Raw genomic sequence first — 18,205 nt, forward strand, 5'->3', positions numbered from 1 at the left:
GAAGAAGCACTTCGTAAAGAAAAACACAACAAGGATAGCACCTTGCCAGTCGAGGAGAGAGCATACCGTTTACAGGTGGTAGAGGAGTTTCTTAAGGCTGGAATACCCATACGTAAGATGGACAAACTTCGAACGCTTCTTGAAAGGCAAGGCTATCGGCTGAGTCACAGTTCGAACATGATGGATTACGTAACGATAATATACAAGCAGGAGATTGAGAGAATTAAAGCAGAAATTCGCCAAGGAGTATCAACAAGGGACGTATCTGTCATTTATGATGGCAGCACGAGACAGGGTGAAGCGATCGTGATCCTGGTCCGTTTTGTCGATGATGATTGGAATATCGTTCAACGACTGATAAGAATCGATATTTGTGCCAAGGCAGTGAATGGTGACCAGCTTGCTCAAGTGCTCAACGAGTGTTTAAGTATCGAGTACGGTGTGAGAGGAGAATCTCTGATAGCTGCAATGAGAGATGGGGCCAGCGTAAACCAAGCTGCGTTAAATCGCATCCAGTTTATATTCCCTAAGACATTCAATGTTGTTTGCTTCTCTCACACTCTGGACAATGTCGGTAATCATTTTGTTATCCCCAATCTGACAGAGTTTGGCAATCTGTGGATCCGCTTATTTTCGCAAAGCCACAAAGCGGGACTAATGTGGAAGGAACTGACTGGACGTAAGCCGAAAAGTTACTCCGAAACTCGCTGGTGGTCCCGATGGGAAGTGTACAAACAGCTTATGGAACAATTTGGTGATGTACAACGATTTATAGATGACATGGTTAGAGAGAAGGTTGCTCCTCAGACCTCGCGTCAGTTGGCTGATTTCTTCGCAGATCTGAATAAGGTGATCAGTCTCAAGCTTGAACTAGCAGCACTCATTGATGTTGGCGAAGTATTTGTTAAGGCCACTTACGTTTTAGAGGGCGATGGCCCTCTTGTTTTGTCATGCTTTGAGACATTACAAGGAGTTTGCAATGCATGTCAGAATGTACATTTACCCAATGTCCATGCCGTAGCTGTAGCTATAGTCGACGCTGATCCCGCACAGAATGTTGCAGCATTGGAACAGGAGGCCAAAAGGAGTGTCCAGCCTGCAATTGAGTGGTTTTTGCGTAAATTTAATGTGGAATTGCACGACACGTTGAGCACATTCAAGGCTGCACGAATAATGTGTCCGGTAACTGTGCAGTGGCTGCGGCCGACACCAGCAAATGTGGAGGCTCTACGGCAGTTTCCGTTCTTGGACAGTAACGATGTAATTAATGACCTCGTTACGGAAATGCCCAAATATCTTGCCGCCGCACAAGACGTCATAATGGCATGCGAAGAAGATAAAGTGAAGTGGTGGAGGCAACAATCTGATAACCTACCCCATTGGTCTTCTGCAGTTATGAAGGTTCTGCTGGTGCAGCCCTCGTCTGCAGCCGCTGAACGAGTATTCTCTATTCTTAACTCATCGTTCAATGATTCACAAGAGCATGCTCTCGTGGACTATTTACAGGCTTGTGTAATGCTTCAGTACAATAACCGATAACAGAGAGATTAACAACATGCATAGTTGTCTTTATACTAAACTGAGGGCTTTGCCTGGATGGCGTCTAAAACAAGTATATACAAGTAACTTTCTGACCCGGATTCAGAACCCAGAAATGGTTGATTTGGATATCATTTGGCTTTTCGAGGTGCGCACATGCGTATTTGCCATGCTGAAGACTGTAAGACTGGAAGGTGGACTGTCTGAATGTTCATTAAAGTCAAAATTGATAGAGTTAAGCTACTGGCGATCTTTATTTTCCTTAAAATCCAAGTAGCATAACTTCGGTGACAGAGAGCATAATTTTCAGAAAGTAGCATAATTTTGGCATAATTTCTAAAAAATATGAGCACTGCTAAAAGCATAATAAGCTTTTTTTTCAAGCACAATCTACCAAAGCCTAGCCCTTAATTTTGACAACTTCACTGGATTGAGATTTGCAAAGAAACAATTCAACCGAGAGACTAAATTTCGCTGTTCAGATCTGAGTTCTTAAGCGTCTGGACCACTGTCACTTACTACAACCAAGCAAGGGTCGGACCATTAGAAAAGTGGAGGGGGGGGGGGGGAAGAAAAAAAAAATTCATGTAGGGAAAATGCCAAGAATTCCTGGAAAGAAGAAGGTAAAGAAAAAAAATTCATGCGGAAGGAAGGTCCAGTTGTGACTTTTATTTAATATATAAAATTTGCCAGTGTCTATTAAAATTAATTCTTATTCAAAATATTCTTGGGGCCTTACCCCAGGCCCTGCTATATTATTATTAGTGTATGTAATAGGACTACATGCTGTCCAATTTGGAAATAATTGGATGACAAAAATTCTGAGGACAGCCAAAATTGGACTCGGACTACGGCCTCGTCCAATTTGGCAGTCCGAGGAATTTTTTGAATCCAATTATTTCCAAATTGGACAAGCATTTAGTCCTATTACCTATTAATTATATAGGATTTAAAAACAGATGAACAAGGCAAATATTTTATCGTCTAAAGTACAGTATTTCTCACTTCGCTTTGCTCAGCACGTCACAGCTCAAACACTTTAACACAGATTTTTTGCTTCTTTGAGTGTTCTTGTTCTGATTATTCTCCCTCATGCATCTCGAGTAAATCAGTAGCATCTATCTCTGGAAACCTAGCTGAAGACTCCATATGAAAGTTTAGACGTCAAAAAGGTGGAGAGAAAAGTCGGGAAATTCCGCCATTATCAAAAGATAAGAAAACTTACCGAGCTACAATCACTCGGTGACATTTGATGGCAGTGATAATAGCTGCAAGCTGATTGGCCAATACTCGGTTCTTTTATTTATCTTGACATTTCATTGGTTGATGGAAAGTATCCAGATTTTTGTCAAATTGGACAGTTTGTTCAAAGCTAAACTAAACGTTCGAGCAAAAACTATCCAGTTTATTTTAAATTTGGACAGGTTGCGAAAAATTAATAAAAAATAGGTCTGTTGGCAATATTGGATTTCGATGGAACTATATAATTAATAAATAAAGACGTCTAACAGTGTACTGAAATGTTTTCCTCACACTGCATGAAATGACAAATATAAGGTGACATAAATTAATTCATACTACAATAGCCAGAAATGTCATTCAGAAATCAACAATATTACCAGGCACAATATGATAAACAAAAATCACTTTCTTCTTATTGAAAGGAGACAATTAGAGCCTTGTTTTTGTTTTAAATTGCAGCTAGTGTACCTACAACATACACTGATCGTGAGTGGTAAACGGAATGGTACTCGACCAAAATACATATTTCACTTTTACTAAACAGGTACCTTCTTTTTGGATTGACATTTTGGAGTGGAGGGCACTACAGAGGGGCTGTTTTGGTGAATGGAGTATGGCATCATTATGATGGGCTGTGGGAGAGGAATTCCAGAGGGCAAGGACTGGAAAAATGCACAGGGAAGCCGTCCACTCCAAGTGGCTTCCTCCTATCTCACTGTGTGTACATTTTCGAAAAAATTTTGCATTGAAAAGTGGCATGTATCCTTTGATCTGTTGTGAGTGTAGAATAATTTATAAAGCATAAAATCATAGATAATGAATCAAGATTTCACTATTCCAAGAAAAGCACTATTTGTCAGAAAAAAAAATTCGTACAGAGGGTTTCAGCTGAAAAAAAATTCCTCAGTGTACAAGCAGAGCGATACGAAAAAAAAATCGTACAAGCTGAAAATTCCCCCCCCCCCCCGCCCCCATCACTTTTCTAATGGTCCATCCCCAACAAGACAAAGCTAAATTAGTTGTTCTCTCCTAGTTAAGCTGAGAATTTTTCCCGGAAAAGCAATTCTGCATAGCTACAACTCGCCGAGGTTTTGCCTATGCGGAATGATTAATTGTAACTAAAAATACCAATGCAATTCTTGACTGGAAGAGATTGCGCCTATCCATGTTTCAAAAGGATACGAAGCCCGTACTTTGTACACTTTGTACCCGTTTTAAGAAGTCGTTCAAGGAGTTTCGGTAATTTTCTCTAAATGATTATGACATAGTACACTGAACATATTTTACTGCGTCACACTGCTCTTAACTTTAGGTAAATGTTGCCCTGACTTTTCCTAGCCTGTGTTACAATCGCCCACCCCGAAAGAATCAATCTCCCGATTTTTTTCTTTCGGAGATCGAGTGCGGCACAAGGCAACTTTATTCTCCAAATCCGAAATCCGGTCCGTTTCCTTCTCATTGTCGTGTTCCAAATAGCACTAAGAGAACGAGACGGAGAGTAGAACAACAGCGACACCGCAACCTTCGTAAACGTGTTAAGGTATCAGTAATAAAAAAACCTCCACCAAAAAATATTATATCTGCCGCTAGTTATTGCGCGAGAAACAATTTTTGCATATTAATTACGTAATTGAGAGTTGACAAGTTCTGTCAAATGAATTAATTATTGAGGCAAGAAATCACATGACACCAAGATCATGCTGAGGTGACGCGCGATTTGCGCGCCATAATCAGTGCCAAATGTCTTCGAAGAAGGAAAAACGATCTTTCCCGTTTTCATCGGGTAAAGGTAGGCCAAAGAAGGCGAAAAACACTTTCGACAAAGAGTGGACCGCTAAATTGGCGTAAAGCGACAAAGGGTCGTGTTACAACCAAGAAAAATTGCTCGATGAACTCGACAACGATCGCGATCACGAAGCCAGCGAGCAAGCCGAAATGAGCGCAAGCCGCGCTAAAATACTGTTGCAAGAAACTGCCCAAGCAGAGGAGATTGACGAAGAGAAGTGGACGAAGTTGAAAGGCAGATCGATTGTTTCGGGTGGAAGGCTGCAAGAACGTCTCGGGGATGCGGTTTCATGTCGCTTTTGCCAAGGAGATTAGTTAACCGATACGTAAAATTTGAACGCTAATATAGTAAATCAAACGGATGATTTCACGTTTACTAACCTTAGAATTCTGACTTCACTCATGAAAAAGCGGTTTATTCGTCGCGAGAAATTTGTGCCTGTTCCATGTTAACTGTCACAGTCCTATTGTTATACAGAAAGTTGATTCCTCTGCGGTGTCTCCCTTGGTGTGATAATCTCACAACGCTTGGATGCCGCCGAATTTTATTTTTTTCTCTGTTTCTCGAAAGTAAAAAATAGGCGAGCTGTATGTGTATTTTGAGTTCCAGGTCGCAGCCCCTGGACCAAATTGGCTGAAATTCGGAGAGAATGTTGTCAGAACGTTGGCCGACGAAACCGTCTGCGAATTCTGATTATTCTTTTCATTAAAAAGATATGCCTTTTTTTCGCGGGCAGTCCTATTTTTTTCCCTTTTCTAACTTTATCCTCTTGTAAAATAATAATAAACGCATGTGCCAAAAATTCGAGACACGATTTTTGAGGTCAATGTGTGAAGAAACGGATGCCATGTTAATCGTTTTCTCCGACCTAAATTTAGCGGGCGTATACCTTGATTTATGGGTTCGTGTAGCTTTGTAAACATATTCACGTTTTCGAAACACGGTAAATTTTTAACGTTTTAAACAGGTCGGGTCATGATCTGTAGTTATTAAGCTTGCAATAAATATACGGTTTATATGGGTTTTTGTTAAAACCACGAACGCTAGAGCAGACCGCGCGCGGATGGTCAAATGGCTTATACTGATACCTTAATACGAAAAGTTTCGGAGATCAGTGGACTTATCTAGATGATTACATGGACGTACTAATGTACTGCTGGAGTGAAAACTTTGAAAGGACTTTAAGGCGGGGGTACACATGAATTTAAGTGAAATTTTAGGAAGTTTAAAGAGGGATTAAAAGGATAAAAAGGGGTTTGGAACACCACCAGACAGTTGATTGCCCCCAAAAGGGCACCCCGGGTTGGTGGGCAACTGTTTGGTGTACGTCTACCAATTTCTAACCTCAAATTCTAATTTTAAAACAACATCAAATCTTCAAAATTTCCTATTTCCATAAATTTTACTAATCCTTTGAGAAAACTATTTGTCCCCAAATATACCCAAAAATCACCAAAAAATTTACAAACAGCCCAAAACGTAGCTATGTGAAATAAGCAGAGACATTTTTCACTGCTTGAAACGTGAACGAGATATTTGCATTCAAACCATAATACCCAGCAAAAATATGGCCTTCAAGTTAACCCCACCTTTCATAACAGCAATTCAAGAAAAGAGTGCCTTTTAACAATGCATCAAGTTTGGTTATACCAACCAATCCATCCCCGAACTACACACAACTTGCTTCATTATTTGCACCTGCCCCAAAGGTGAAATCCAACACAATCTTTCATCTCTTGTCGCCTGTCGAGTTGTTTCCTTCGACTAAATTTGATCACAGCCTTGAAATATGATCAATTTTCGGAAATAGGTAAAGTGCAAAGCCTCAGGTGTGTCCGGCCATGAAGTGAAGTCATCCAGACGTACTTTAATTTAAAAATCAGTCTGACCCGGAAATGGCCAGCATTTCCTCCTGCAGATTTACGTCAGACCTGACTTCCTTACATCACGACACAACTGATTGTGGAAGTATTTGAAAAAAACCCGCAACAAACCATCAGATGCCTCATCAAATGGGTCTTGAGGGATTTTCTTTGATACAAAACCTCGATTTAAATCAATTAAGAAAACTTACACTTATTTGAACTATTTGACGTCAGTTGAGTTGTCAAACTGCAATCGTGTTGTTTTAGCAGTTAAGTTAATTGCGTTCGACAGAATGCAGTTCTAATCGTGTAATGCATAAAAATTCGAGATCTGTGAATCTATCTATCTATCGGGGAAGACCAATTTGCCCCCCCCCCCCCCCCAAAAAAAAAAACAAATTCTTCAGGGGCGAATGATGTCATCTCCATGTTCGTCCATGTGCTTTCTTTCGAGTGTTGCGCAATATTGCGGATTTTCGAGTGTCGAGGAAGCTTATTGTGGACTGTAGCGGATACTGAAGTTGTTTATTTAAAGTTCGAAGTAACTGTTAATGGCATTTCAAAACCTAGTAGACATGTCTTCACGAAATGTGTATGACTTTTCGATGCCGCTTATTGAAGACTGTAGCGGATAAGCTGTTTATGTAAAGTTCGAAGTGAGAGTTAATGCCGGGAGTTAATGGCATTTAAAAACCTTGCAGACATGTCTCCACGAAATGTGTACGACTTTTCGTACGAACAGAAAGCTGAAGTTTGGCTGCGTGTTGTATACCCTCTTCTCTTCGACCGAAATCAATGTTGCTTTCTGCTGAATAAATCAAACTAGGTTTCACTTCGCTGGCCCAGATTTCTGTGCGCAAACTATGTAACGTACACCCAACGAAAGTGTTTAAATAGGATATGAGTTCAACTCCCACAGGGTTGCTGTGGTACACGAACATGTCCTCCGTTTCATTGTTTCGGAAGTGAAAATGCCTTCTAGCTGTTACCTCAAAGCCAAGGCGATTCCAAGTCGAGTTCGTAAACAAAATAATTGTCCTAGTTTTAGTACTAAAAGTACGTCGTCTCGCATACCGACGGAACAAACATGGGTGGTGTCGATTTACACGGTCAGTATAAAGGACGCACTGTGGACTGCGGACTGCTGACTGTGGACTGCGAACTGCAGACTAAGGACTACGAACTGGGTATAAAACACAGATTTATGTATAATATTACACAATACATGTATAACCGAGAACAAACCCTCTCGTATGCACGTGCTTTGCGATCAATTCATTTGTTTTCGCCCCTGCTGAAGGGAGACCAATTTCACGCCTACCTAACAGCTCAGGCACAAAATGCTGTCCCTAGAATTTTTGTTTTTTTTAACATACCAAGCCTACCAAAACTCGAACGCACTCTTTAATCTACGATTACTACTAGTAAATAATATTAAAGTTAACAAAAACTCGTAACCCAAGATTTGAAGAAAAACAGGAGCTCATTTAAGTATCGTAGTAACTAACCAACTCTCATAACAGAGGATGGCACATCAGTGACATTAGATAGTAAAGTGGTGCCTCGCCTAGCATTGAATTCTGTTTTCTATATATATCTCTTGAAAGGTACGTGTCTTTTAGTTAGCTTTGATCGAGAGCATGAAATATGAATAAAAGAAACAAACTTTTACGAGTAAAATCTGTTTCAGAGCTACCCGACCTTTTAATTAAATCAAATTTTCACAGTTCAGAGTTCGTTTGCTTTAAAGATCATTTCCAGTCCGTACTGCGCACTCTCGAGAACTTGTTTACGGTTTTTGTTTTGTTTCCTGTAAGACATCACAAATTGTAAACATTTCGCAACTACTTACATGAAGTAAATTCAAAGTTGCATGTCGAGCACCATTATGGATGCGAAGCTAAATGCTTCGTTCTTTCTCATATCACTTGATGAAATAACTCTGTAGCTGTAAAAACCAATGAAGCTGTTAGAAAAAGAATTTGAAAGACCTCAAAGATGAGGTATATGGTTCGTAACGAATATTATTATATCTCTCAGTTAGTACGCGCGCTGTGACTGGTCAATTTAGCGGGCCGTATTCTACTGTACGGCCCGCTAAAATTTAGGACTGTTTTTGTTGTCAAAATGTTTTTTCGTGATTTATCGCCAAGTGTTCTGAACCTCTCTAGCAAAAAGGAAGTAAACTTTCTTTTACTTCTGAAATTGTGAATTACAACTTGCTAACGACTTAAGAGCTAGTCACTTGACAACGATTTCAAATTGACTTGTTTTGTTTTCGAGGAGCGTCAGATATTTGAAGCCGTAAATAGAAATCGTCCCCGAACCCGTCATACAAACAGTAGAGATATAATATCTTACTAACCTCGTTTTCTCGGTCCGTACTGTAAATTACGGATCCTCGTTTTTCCCCTTCAAATTATGGCCCGCGCGCTTCGCGCTTGCGCCATAAATCGATGGGGAAAAAACTCGGTCGGTAACTTACAGTACAGCCCTCGAACTCAGTTAGTAAGAGGTTTACATTGATTCGCATTCCATCGAGTAAGAATTATGTTTATAAACATTAGGGGGCTGAGACTGCGCAGTACGGACTGGAAATCATTTTTAAGGTGGCCCAATAAGCTAAAACATGACGATGTTCAGGAAAAAAAGCAATGTTTTTGAAAATATAAGATTTAAAACCCTTGAACACTTGTAAAAAATCTTTTAAAACGATCTTGCTTAATTTGCCTCTAGATGAGTGTGAAATTCAAGTAAAGTACACAGTGGTATATATATTATTTTTTACATAGCGACGGCACAGCAAAAATGCACGAGAGTTTGTACAAAAGCTGATAACACCTGCGCAACTCGGTAATTGGCTAATTGCGATTACTTGTGAAAAGCATCCCCTGAATCACCATCACAGTCTCATTCATTTCCCTTATATAAAGGAATATTTCATACGAGTGCGATAATTTTTTAACGAAATAAAGCAAACATTACACTCCTCCGATATATGTAACCTGCAAACGCTTGCTGCCTTGTTAAATGCTTAATCTATAGCGTAAGAAACTTTAATTGATTTTTCTCAAATGTCTAGTTTTCTACCAACTGACCTCACGCCAGCCGCTCTACCCTGGAAAGTACTGAAGAAAAAATTCCTGAAACTTACAATGAACCAAAAAATCGTAACCTTTTAACGTCTGTCACGTGACACTAGGTAATTTGTCCACTGGGGTTGGTGCAAAATAAGGTTATTTCCAAATAAAGCCTGTAAAAAGCACTGAAAGCGGGATTTAACAGTCAAAACTTTGGTTCATTGCACAGATTGTTCCTTTTTACCCCCAAGAAACACCACCCTTCTGTCACCTTCCTACTCCACCACGTTATAATACTAGTAGTAATCAAACATTAGAGCAGTGCGTTCACGCGCGTATTTTGCATGTTTGGTCTACTTTCCGTACTTTCCGGACATTGGGAGTTCAGGCTCTCCCTGATCCGCCTCCTTGGTGCAGTGTACCCCATTACTCTAAAGTGTCCTCGTATGTAAGTTTCGCCTGCGGTTGACCCATGTCGTGCAGTGAAGTCGCGAATAATACTGTCTATTTCTTTTTGTCTATTTCACCTGTCATGGTGCTGAAGAGGCATAAATGTTCTAGGTCAAATAATCGAACTCGGCACATAATTGTCCAACGAGATAGACTATCTACCGATGGTCTACCTGAGCGTCCATTCTTTACTGTTTGACAAGGGACAGTTGTAACTTGCGATGGCCTTGAAGTACTGTTTCCAAAGGATAGGGTCTAAAAGTACTCACGAGTGACCACGAGTAAGGTTACATAATGTCAGTGATGTTATTAAAAGGTAAATTTTAAAGTCATTGTAAGGTCGTTTCATCAAATAATGACATATCCACCAAACTGGGACTATGTACTGGTGTAGTAATCAGAGATTACAGCAGTGGCTATGCGTTCACAATTCGATTGTTCAGTTCCTTTACAAATATTGGCTGTTGAAATTATGTTCTTTGATGCTTATTACGTGACCTATTTCCAAAAAAAAAAAATCCGAGAGTTTATGAAACGAAATGAGGCTCAAAACTTTTGCATGTTTTGTTTCATTGAATGACAGATAACGATCTGCACGTGAAGTTGAACTAGCAATGAATAGATTAAAAACTTGTAAAACTATAAACTTGTAACAAACTATAAACTTCCAGGAGAAGTATTTCTTTAAACTTTTTTTTCGAAACTGAACGTTCAATTTCAGAACGCCAACGCTTGTAACAAATATTTCTTGACATAGTTATTAGTCAAAGAGCGCATCGCCAAAAATTTTACTTTGCATTTGTATTTTTTTAAATTACTCGAATTTACGACGTCTTCTTTTCAAAAATGAAAAATGTTAAATTAGTAATGAATAAACCATTCTGACCACAAATCACGGCCCTTGGGTAAGCTACACAACTGGGAAGAAAGTTTGACTCCTGAACCATTTGCCGAGCTACAACTCGCAAAATTTATTTTTCAATTTATTTTCACATTTTGGGTTTCCCTTTCATTCCATGATATGCAATCTGCAATCTGCAATCTTTAGTCCACATGCCACGATTGTGAACACCTCCAAAGGAGTAGGGGAAAGACATAGAGGAGATGTACCTCTTCTAAACTGAGTCGCTAAAAATTATCGGACGTGTTCTAGTTAAACTAGTTGCGTTCACGTGGTGTAACGCAATCCTAGACCAGTGCGTTCGAAATTTTTTGGGACGACCGTGTTCACCGATTTGTCCTCCTTGTAGTTGTACTGTAGCAGAGGCAAATAACAACATGAGTGCGTGCACGCAGTAACGAGTTAGATCCGATGGCAGCGCGTATGAATAACGCAAAGCGCTAGCTACAGTTGGCGCTGTGATTTTCGACTACAAGTAAATGAGCATGAATGTTTTGTAGCTCGGCGTTCAGAAAATGTATACATAGTGCACGCCTGAAGTTTCGAGCCTTACTTCGTTTGATAGAACCGCTCGGATTTTTCTTCGCTTTCACAGATGAAAAAGGTAATATGATGAGCCTGAAAGAACATAAGCTCAACAGCCAATATTTGTAGAGAAACTGAACAATGGAATCATGAACGCACAGCCACTGCTGCAATCTTTGATTACTACACCAGTAAATAACTTCAGTTTGATGCATATGTCATAATCGTGATAAAATGATCTTACAATGACGTCATAATGACGTAATAATAACATTATTAACATTTTTTTGAAGTAATCTCACTCATGGTAGCCCGCGGTCACTCGTGGTCACTCGTGGTCATTCGTGGTCACTCATGGTCACTCGTAAGTACTTTTAGACCCTATCGTTTCCAAATTGTTGGAGGAACTTCTCAAGTAATTCAGAAAATACCTCTCCCAGATCTTTTGATTGGTTCACTTCAGTTTCGTCGGTAACTATGCTCACACAACTGATCTGATCTATTTTATTAACTAAAACTCGGTAACCCAGTTCATTGCTGCTGTTGGAAGATGAATAGCGGTCTCTGCGCAGATTCGTCGATTGACTACACCAGTACACCAATCGCATTTATATTCGATAAATATTACCCTGACATATAGTCCTAACATATTCCCCTCTACATACCACACAACTGCAAACCAACAAAATAAATTTCCAAATTTTGACCATCAATTTTGAATGCAAAAAAGCAATTTGTTCAATTAAATACACACGAATTTCTGGCTTATAACAAACTGATGGGATATCTGGACATTGTTCTGTGTGGTAAAAGCTAAACCACCCATCTTTAACTTCTGAAAGGGCAAACTGTGCCTTACCATAAGCACCTGGAGCTCGTTCAGTCCCTAGCATCTTGTCTAACTTACTGCTTACCTTTACGAACCACTGAAACCATTCTGCGTAACAAAGAGAGTCTTCCGAGACACTCATGTCTTCTATTATTGGAGGGAATGGAGGTCAAAACAAGAGGAAGAATATGTTTGTACTGTACGAATTACCACGTGGAAACTCTAGTGTGTGCTTTCAGCATATGAAGCCAAAAGATACAGACACATTCTCTTTCTGCATACGAAGCCAAAAGATACAAACACATTCTGATATGCAGTAGACAAATAACTTTTATTTGTTATGGCCGTGTGTGTCAACCTCGACGGCCATGTGGAATATACGCCGGTTATTTTCAGGCACTTGTGGGAAACATGTTTGGTTCACGATTGCCACCAGTAAATACTCTATGGTATAACTTACGAAAAATTTCACTTCAGACTAAAATTTTACATATTTATTTACACAACGCGTGGAACACTTTACAAATAACTTTTCAAGTGTGGAAGGATTTTTCTGTCCAGTGGTTCACATACTAGTGTAATATATTTAACAGCTATTCCTCGAGCTTGTGCTGAGGAGATAACATAACGTAACACATTTAACGCTGATTTCTTTTTCCAATACCTACATTATTTGTTGTCTAGGTCTTGCTCCATTGTTTCACAATGTCTGGCTACATACTCTTCACAGAGCTTCTGAGCAGCTAGCCTCTTACCCCTCAAACGCCTCTTGGGCTTGACACCTTTAGTTTTCTGTTTCATTTCTTTGTCAGTTTGTTTGCTTTCGGAATGAGTTTCTTGATTTTCTTTCTTTGGAATGGGACTAGTGTTAAGATTGCCAACTATTGCACTTGACGACTCTGCGGAAAAAAAAATTCCATTGAATAAGCCCCAGCCACACAAGAACTCACCCGAGATCTGACTCTCACGGATTTGGTTGGATGAGGTTAAACCCAATTAAGCTGATGTCGGTAGTCAGAGGGGCCTTAATACCAGCCTCATAATTAAGGTAACCATATCCTTCCAATCAATCAAAACTTTGAAGACGTGATTTCTCGGGCACCCGTAGGAAAGCCTGAGTCAAAAAAAGTAAGCCGTTTGGTTGCCAAAACGGGGGTCATGGTAAGCGCAGAGAGTGGAAACTGGGGATGACAATGCGACAGCTTGCTTTATCGTGTGCTCGCTCTTCGTGAACAACGTAATATACAGAATGCTGTGTTTTGTGAAGAACGTTTTGGAAAGAATTACGCTTTTCGCACATACAAAGATGTCGATCGTTTTCGGAACGGGTTGGTCCACGAATTATATTGCTTGAAAGCCTGCCCGTTCTCACGAAATAACAAATGAGCCATGTACAAGTTCAAACTACGAAAACACTCACAAAAAAACTATGACTACTGACTTAAAAACAAACAATCTGATGCTGAGACGAACACTTCAAATGTTGAAAAAAACAAGAATCTTCATAAGCAGAACTTCGAAGATGAAGCAACTAGAATAGTAAAATATCTTCGCGTAACTCTTGTGTTAAGTATCCTGATTCTTTTACTTGTTTTTATTGTGTTCAATAAGCTTTAAATACGATTTGATATTGCGGTACGAAGCCCGAGTAAACAGCTCTTAGAGCGTCTAGTTGATCATTGCACAAAAATTTCAGGCTTGAACGGGATTCAAATCCATGACCTATGCGATACAGGTGCAGTGCTCTACCAACTGAGCTATCAAGAATCAAGAACTGGTAGGGCACTACACCGGTATCGCAGAGGTCTTGGGTTCGAATCCCGTTCAAGCATGAAATTTTTTTCGGGCTTTAATTTCACAGCTGCTTAAGTTGCGTATATAACTGTGATGATCATGTACATGTATGCAATTCAGCTATTTCTCACAAGCCCATCCTACTGCAGGTTCTATCTCTAGGTGCTGGTTTAACCATGGACTCTTGCTGAGAAATCGAAGACATTTCACAGTGTCGTGGATTCTACTGACTCCATGGTAATGGGCTGGTGTTCGATGTAGAATTGACTTCCATTGGGTTTGCAGTTGCTTTATGTGCAGTTGCTTTCGTCGACTGGTCGTGGATATTTACTTCCTTGACAACAGTTTCTAGTCTTCTTACTTCCAAGATTATACAGCATTTTTACGGCGCTTGTATTATCGGTCTTCCCAAACAACAGGTAACTCGGTTCCCGAGGGAGAGAAATTACGCTATTTGGGAACAGCAACGTGGCCGCCGAGACGTCAGGTGAAAAAGTTCTATTATTTGGGAGGAGGTCGTGTTCGTGTTTTCTTAATCTCTATTGGCTACGATCTCTGTTTCATGGGTAAAGGGATGATACAATAGACGTGTGTCTCAGACATGTCGTTTTGAACCCATCGACGGGATTCAAGCCCATTATTTGATCAACCGATTTGATCACCACCATAGGTCATGAGATTATTTTGGAACAATACAACTACTCCTTCGTTCTCCACGTTTTCTCTCAATAAAAGCCTACACATGTACACACTATTACACAATCCCAGTAACCTTCACATCCACGGTTTCCCTATATTTAATATGTGTATTTACAGTATCTACAGCAGGTAGACCGCGCCTAATAATTCTACAGTACCAGTATTGGCCAATTGAAACATGCTAAGGGTACAGTAAGTCACGATTTTGGCACTTTTTGAAGGGTTGTCAAAATTTCGCACAAGTACTAAAATTGCAAGATCTTTACATGCAGTCCAAACAAGAGAGGTTGAAGGGTAAACGATTATAGGACCTATTCCCAAGGTAATCCCTATCAAGTTATTTGGACACAGTTCTTCTGCGGGCAATGTTACCAAGTGAGTGGCTTCGGCTGTCCACGTTATACCATTGGCTAATTCTAGACCCTCATAGGATTTCCGAAATGCGAGGAGATTTAAAAATAACTTTAGAAGGATTACTTTGGGAGTAACCACTACATGGCGGATTGGCTATCTTACACTTAACACAAATCGTTCCTACCTTTAAGGGAGAATTTTTTGTTGGAGTATTTTTTAAACTTAGCAACAAAAAATCCATCCATATTGTGAGTATGTGAGAAAAATCTCTTGGTTAGCTTCAAAGAAGGATGAAAATGCTTTCCCCTAAACCTAGAAAAAGACAACAGAAAAATCAATAGCACAACTAACAGCAAAACGACTATACCTTTATCACAGCGAATAACAGCACCGTTATACCACAAAATCGAACGTAACTTGAATGCAATAAATCAGGAATGCAAATGTTTGAAAATCGACCCAAACATCATACAGTCTTCTCAGAGCCAAAAAGGATAACCTTTCAACATAATTTTCTAATTTGATCATAATAAACTACTTACTGAACTAATAGTCCGCGCGCGCTAAGGTTTTACTTGGGAGCAGGTTTGGGAACATAACAGTGTGTAACATCACCCTGTAACATCACAGAACATCTTCATCTAGTTCCTTCGCCACCGTTAATCCTTTCAGGACAACCGTCTTGCAGTCGGAGCGAAAGAGTAAGGCCTTAAAGTGCAACAAAGCCCCTATATTTTTTTCCTTTAATGAAATCTAGTTTTCCCACACACTCGATTGATAAAATCCCCGCATTTCTACAGGCGTTTAAAGTTGTAATTTCTGCCGCCACCACCGAGCATAATCAGGGTTGGGCTTCTGGTGACGTCATCGAAGGACATTGCTGAAAACACTCAAGAGACGTTTGACTGGGTTTCGAACGCTGTCAAAACATATTTGGGGTATTTGTGCTTCATATTTACTCAAAAATGGAAAAGACTTTAAAAGTGGGGGACTTAAAATGAAAGAACTGTATCATCTAGCAATACAATTCGGAGTCTAGCTACGATTAGCACGACTATGATAAATATTTTTTTCGATTTCGAAGTCGCCAGTCGAGACCTGCACGATCGACAATTTGCCGGCGCATTTGGCTTATAAAGGTTAAAACAATAGCTGAAGAGTTAACTTACAGCTACTGAAGAGTTATAAAAATGTCAATGAACACGGAAAATTCGCGGAAAAATTTTTCTTTTCGCTTCGTTATTTCCGACCAACCGTATGTATACAAAGTCAATTACTAAATTTGTGTGTACGAACATCAACATTGCGAGTTACAGAAATCTGCATTTCTCGTACTAGTAATTACAAATCGTTCGACAAGATCTTGACAACAGGTTCAGTATGGTGTCAGTTAAATGAGTACATTCCTCCTTCACTGATCTTTTGTTTCAAACGTATTTTTTACGTACGCTAATAGCCTGAGTGTTGCGTTTCGGTCGAAAACAATCACATTCCCTTAATTCGGCGCTACAATCTCCGTCCGCAAAGTCGTATCTAAATGGTTTGTTTTACTTTCCTTATATACTTATCAATGCTTGATTCGTTTTAAGTTTGTAACTGAGATATATTTCGTTGCTCAAAGAACAAAACAATTGTGTATGCAGAAGGGCCTTTGAGAAACTCAGCCCCATTCTCCACTTCGTGCGAGTAGCTTGCGTGTAGTTGTATATGAAATACATAGCTAGTTCAGCAGTTCGAAGCCTCACTACAATCGCCTCGTCGTAAGAAGTACTTGTCCTTGATTATTCGTTTAGAAAACTCTCTATTTCGAGGGCAAAAAACGTGATGCGATTAATTTGTCGTACAATTACCTCACCTAAGTTTCCTTTATTTTGGTCTGGGACTCTGCGGTTCGTTTCAAAGAATAGTCAGATGGCTCCCAGCTTATCCCAAATTCGTGTCTTATCTACCTTGACGATGTCGAGCTTTGCACTAGAAGCTAGAGAAGAATATACAGGCCATGAAAATCTCTAGGTTTTTACAGCAGCGGCGAACCCGAGATCGAAGAACTGCTCGATGGCTCCCTCTTTCGGTCTGACTTCGCACAAGTCAGCACACTTCTTTCGTCTTTTTCTCGCTTCTGGAAGAGTGCCATCGAGATAAAGGTATTGAAGGAAGAGGATAGCTCTCTCCTACGCTTGCTGTACTGCTACTCCCTCCAACAACACATCTACGTCGCATTCTGCAACGATTTTGAATCACGTTATCGCATGTTCACATATGTTCTTCTCAGAAGGAAAACATTGTTAGTCCTTCGATGACGTCACAGGCCAACTTGCCCCATTTTTCGCTATTGCTCGGTCGTGGCCTCGAAAAGGCCAACCTCAAGACTTTTGAAAATTCAAAGAAAATTAACGAAAACAGCTGCAAAGATAATTTTTTCGCAGTGGTGAAAAGAAAAACAAGGAGATTTACAGAAGCGAAAAAAAAAAATTGGGCGGGGGGGGGGGGGTTAGTTGCACTTTAACAAAAATGCAAAAGCAAGGCTCTTGAGCTGAGTTACATGGTTTACAGCGACCATCCGATAAAAGAAAAAGTTTGATACGCAGAGCAACACTTAGCCCTTGATAATCTTTCATAGAAGTCGCTTGCAGCAGTGTGTACGCATATGAATAAGCCTGACTAGCTTGCACCAAGTCTATCACTAATCTGCAAATTCTATGTTCCAGATTATCGAAAAGAACGTTGTGGTCAACGGTATCAAATGTTTTTTAAAGGTCTAAAACGACACCAATTGCTTAATCATTTAGCCTGCGAGAAGGCTCTGATTAGTGAGCCTGCCTGCAGGGTAATATTCATAAGCTTGGGGGAAATAAAATATATTTATGCCAAGGGCGGTGCCTCAAAAAGCCGTTAACGCTATCTTACTATAATTGCGTTCGTGCGCGCGGGTAGGATTCATTGAATTACAGAGACTGTGCTGGAATAAATTTGGCCACTCAAGTGGCGTTTATTTCCAACCAATTACATATAAAAATAGATGCACAATGCTTATCGAAAAAATGTTAGTTACTTGATTCAGCGAATTAAGTTGGGGCGAAAAATAGCAAAAATGCCAGAGAAAAATGGGAGCACTAAGGGCAGAGGAGGAGATCAGAGGCC

At 39.9% G+C, this 18,205-nt stretch overlaps 2 protein-coding genes across 2 annotated transcripts in view; one reads left to right on the forward strand and one right to left on the reverse strand.

Moving 5' to 3' along the window:
* LOC145488180 (uncharacterized) overlaps positions 1-1,906 on the forward strand; it is a 2,563-nt gene extending 657 nt beyond the window's left edge. The window contains exon 1 of the mRNA XM_081466984.1: positions 1-1,906. This exon is cut by the window's left edge and continues 657 nt beyond it. Coding sequence (XP_081323110.1) covers positions 1-1,539 — 1,539 coding nt within the window. The 3' untranslated portion in view covers positions 1,540-1,906.
* Positions 1,907-9,209: 7,303 nt separating this feature from the next.
* The window catches only part of LOC145487508 (28S rRNA (cytosine-C(5))-methyltransferase-like), a 54,005-nt gene continuing 45,009 nt past the window's right edge, over positions 9,210-18,205 (reverse strand). The window contains exons 21-22 of the mRNA XM_081466323.1: positions 15,249-15,376; positions 9,210-13,116 (exon numbers count right to left, since the gene is read on the reverse strand). Coding sequence (XP_081322449.1) covers positions 12,887-13,116; positions 15,249-15,376 — 358 coding nt within the window. The 3' untranslated portion in view covers positions 9,210-12,886. The remainder of the gene's footprint in view (positions 13,117-15,248; positions 15,377-18,205) is intronic.

The sequence above is a fragment of the Orbicella franksi genome, chromosome 5 (assembly GCF_964199315.1).
Source record: "Orbicella franksi chromosome 5, jaOrbFran1.1, whole genome shotgun sequence".
Classification (NCBI taxonomy): Eukaryota; Metazoa; Cnidaria; class Anthozoa; order Scleractinia; family Merulinidae; genus Orbicella; species Orbicella franksi.